The 3,335-nt window shown below is 41.0% G+C and overlaps 1 protein-coding gene across 3 annotated transcripts in view; it reads left to right on the top strand.

The window, feature by feature from the left end:
• The window catches only part of LOC104773708 (E3 ubiquitin-protein ligase listerin), a 10,328-nt gene that overhangs the window by 4,527 nt on the left and 2,466 nt on the right, over positions 1 to 3,335 (top strand). The window contains exons 9-11 of one of the 3 annotated variants that reach the window (XM_010498354.1): positions 38 to 540; positions 647 to 2,013; positions 2,310 to 2,798. In XM_010498354.1, the coding sequence (XP_010496656.1) occupies positions 38 to 540; positions 647 to 2,013; positions 2,310 to 2,798 (2,359 nt within the window). Of the gene's footprint in view, positions 1 to 37; positions 541 to 646; positions 2,014 to 2,309; positions 2,826 to 3,335 lie in introns of all 3 variants that reach the window. The other 2 variants (XM_019242730.1, XM_019242731.1) reach the window with 2 other exon arrangements.

Below are 3,335 nucleotides of genomic sequence, written 5' to 3'. Positions count from 1 at the left end.
AACTCATGATGTTTATACGTTATATTTGTCATTTTAGGAATTGGTAGATGGTGTGAAGCTTTTGTCAGTTTCAGTATCAGTGTTTGGACCGAGAAAGATAGTTCCAATACTAATTGATGATATAGAGACTTCTACCCTTCTCTCTGTTGAAAAAGGGAGGGATATGAGCCCAGAGAAGTTCATTAAAGTTTTTCAAGAAATTTTTATTCCTTGGTGTATGGATGTATGTGACTCGTCGACTGCAGCTAGACAAGATCTCCTGCTTTCATTACTTGATGACGAATATTTCACTCAGCAGTGGGATGATGTCATTTCTTATGTATTTAATCAACGACATCAGGGGTGCAATAATCTGGCTGCTATGAAAGTGCTTTTAGAAAAGGCAAGGGGTGAAATTACAAAAAGAGGTTCTGGGCAGGAGTTGAATCAAAGAGTAGGTTCTCGGCCAGAGCATTGGCATCATAAACTCATAGACTCAACTGCTTTAAGTCTTGTCCGTTCCTCCTCGGGGACTACAACTTCTGCTGCTCAGTTCCTGTGGTAAGTTAGTCAGCATATCGTTAAACTGTATCAAAGAAAGAACATATTCTAGTATATTGCTTATTTGCTTGTTCTCAGTTCTTATTCTATATTTTTGTGTATGCAGTTCAGTTCTGGGCGGTTCAACTGAAGACAGCAGTATTTCTTTTGTGTCAAGAAGCTCGTTGGTCTTGATATATAGAGGGATCCTTGAAAAGCTGCTATCTTTTATCAAATTGTCACCGTTATGCTCATTTAATGATATATGTTCATCTCTTATTGTTGAGGGTATAGAGTTTGATTCGAGTAGTACTGTGGACGAGATCGTGGTTGCTAAGTTTGCAGCTGAAGTTATTGATGGTAGTTTCTTCAGTTTGAAGGCTCTGAATCAGGACGCCACTCTACTTTCAACTATTTTGTCTTCTATTTTAATCATCGACTTGGAGAGTAGAATGACATCACTAGTGGATGATACGCAATATGAGTCCAAAGAGAAAAGAAAGGATCGGAATCTTGTGTGTGATTTTATTCATGCTGTTTGCTCTAAGATGGATAATCAGTTCTGGAGATCCATAGACTATGATGTCCGGAAGAGTTCAGCAAGCATTTTGGTTCAGTCCCTTAGGTCTGTTGTCCTACTTGAGGATGATCTGCAACCTTGTGAACTTACACTATTATGTGCTTCAAGGATGACCGAGGTGTTGGAATATCTCTCACTGGATCAAAGCGATGAAGAAAATATATGTGCCCTCCTCGTGCTTGAAAGTGATGTATGGCCTATGTGGGTCAGCCCCAGCACGTCAGCTAGCATAAATACGCATGGTATGCCTGTTCATTTGTGCGAATTGAAGAAATCTAAGAGTGAAAGATTTGTTTCCTTCATTAACAACCTGATCATGAAAATGGGAATTCACCGATTTCTTGTTGGCCACAAAGATGATGGGTTTGCCTCTCAAGCTTGGCTTTCCGTAGAGATACTCTGCACGTGGGAGTGGCCAGGGAGTAATGTTCAAACTTCTTTCCTGCCAAATCTTGTCTCGTTTTGTAAGAGTGAACCATCAAGTGGGGGCTTACTGAATTCCATTTTTGACATTCTACTCAATGGTGCTCTTGTGCATGGAGAGGATGAGATAGTGAGCTTAGGGAACATGTGGATTAACTTTAATAATAACATAGAGGACATCGTAGAACCATTTTTGAGGGCTCTGGTGTCATTGCTTCACACTTTGTTCAAGGAGGACCTTTGGAGAGAAGAAAACGCCATGGGTGCTTTCGAAATGCTCACAGATAAACTTTATATAGGGGAAGAGACGAGCACAAACTGTTTGAGAATCATTCCTTTCATTATGAGCACTATGATTTCACCATTACGTACAAAAATAAAATCTGGTGTTTCTGGTAAAGATACTTTACTGCCACTGGAAGTTTTGCTTATAAATTGGCTAGAGAAGTCTTTATCGTTCCCTCCTCTGGTGCTCTGGCAAAGTGGGGAAGGTGAGGCCCGATTTGATTTTCCTTCTTTTCATTGGTCATGGCTAGTGATCTTATCTTGAACTTCTATCAACAATGCTTTGATTTAAATGTAGAGTTAGGCTTCGGTGGTGGATAGAGCAATTATTTTTTATGAAACAGTATCGACCTAGTGATATTCCTGAGTCCTCACCTAAGAAGGGGTCATAGTTTGCATTAGATGGACATTCTAGGAAGCAATTTAAGACTGAGGTTTTGTTCTTTATCTTTTGTTTTGCATGCCCAGCTGATCGCTGTTTTTTTCTTCTTGTCTTTATCAGATATGCAGGATTGGTTTCAGCTTGTTATCTCTTGTTATCCCGTAAGCGAAAAGGCTGAAGAAGCAAAGGAACTACAGAGGCATATGAGCAATGAAGAGAGAACACTCCTGCTAGACTTGTTCCGCAAACAAAAGCAAGATCCTGGTGCATCAAGTGTAGTTACCCAACTTCCAGCTGCCCAAATTCTGCTCGCGAGACTAATTGTTATTGCAGTTAGTTACTGTGGAAACGATTTTAATGAGGATGACTGGGATTTTGTCTTTTCTAATTTGAAGCGTCTGATCCAGTCTGCAGTAGTTGTGATGGAGGAAACTTCTGAGAACGTCAATGACTTCATCAGTGGCGTTTCTTCCATGGAGAAGGAGAATGATACTCTTGAGGGACTTGGGCATATTGTGTTTATTTCTGATGCTTCTGTGAACAATGCCCAGAATGCTCTCTCAGCATTTTCGTTGCTTAATGCGTTAGTAAAGCATAAATCGATTGAAGGTGAAGACAATCTGAAATCCTTGGCAGATGAAACATGGGATCCGGTTAAGGATCGGATACTTGAAGGTGTTCTGCGTCTTTTCTTCTGCACCGGTCTTGCTGAGGCTATTGCTGCTTCATATTCCCCAGAGGCAGCATCCATCGTTGCTGCATTTCGAGTTGATCATTTACAGTTCTGGGAGTTGGTGGCTCAACTTGTGGTCGACTCTTCTCCGCGTGCAAGAGATAGAGCTGTCAGAGCAGTGGAATTTTGGGGTCTAAGCAAGGGAGCCATAAGCTCTTTGTATGCAATAATGTACTCTTCCAATCCAATCCCGTCATTGCAACTTGCTGCATACGTTGTTTTGTCTACTGAGCCTATTTCCAGGCTGGCCATAGTTGCTGATGGGAATGCACCACTGAATGATGAGTCTCTCAATGATCAGGACTCAAGAGATACTGGTTTGCCATCTGAAGAGAAGCTACGGCTAAGAGACGAAGTATCTTGTATGGTTGAGAAGTTAAATCATGAACTTCTTGATACGGATTTAACTGCAC

Source organism: Camelina sativa, unplaced genomic scaffold (assembly GCF_000633955.1).
Source record: "Camelina sativa cultivar DH55 unplaced genomic scaffold, Cs unpScaffold00624, whole genome shotgun sequence".
Taxonomy (NCBI): Eukaryota; Viridiplantae; Streptophyta; class Magnoliopsida; order Brassicales; family Brassicaceae; genus Camelina; species Camelina sativa.
The sequence above is the reverse complement of the archived record's forward strand: the minus strand, read 5'-3'. Positions and strand labels throughout refer to the sequence as shown.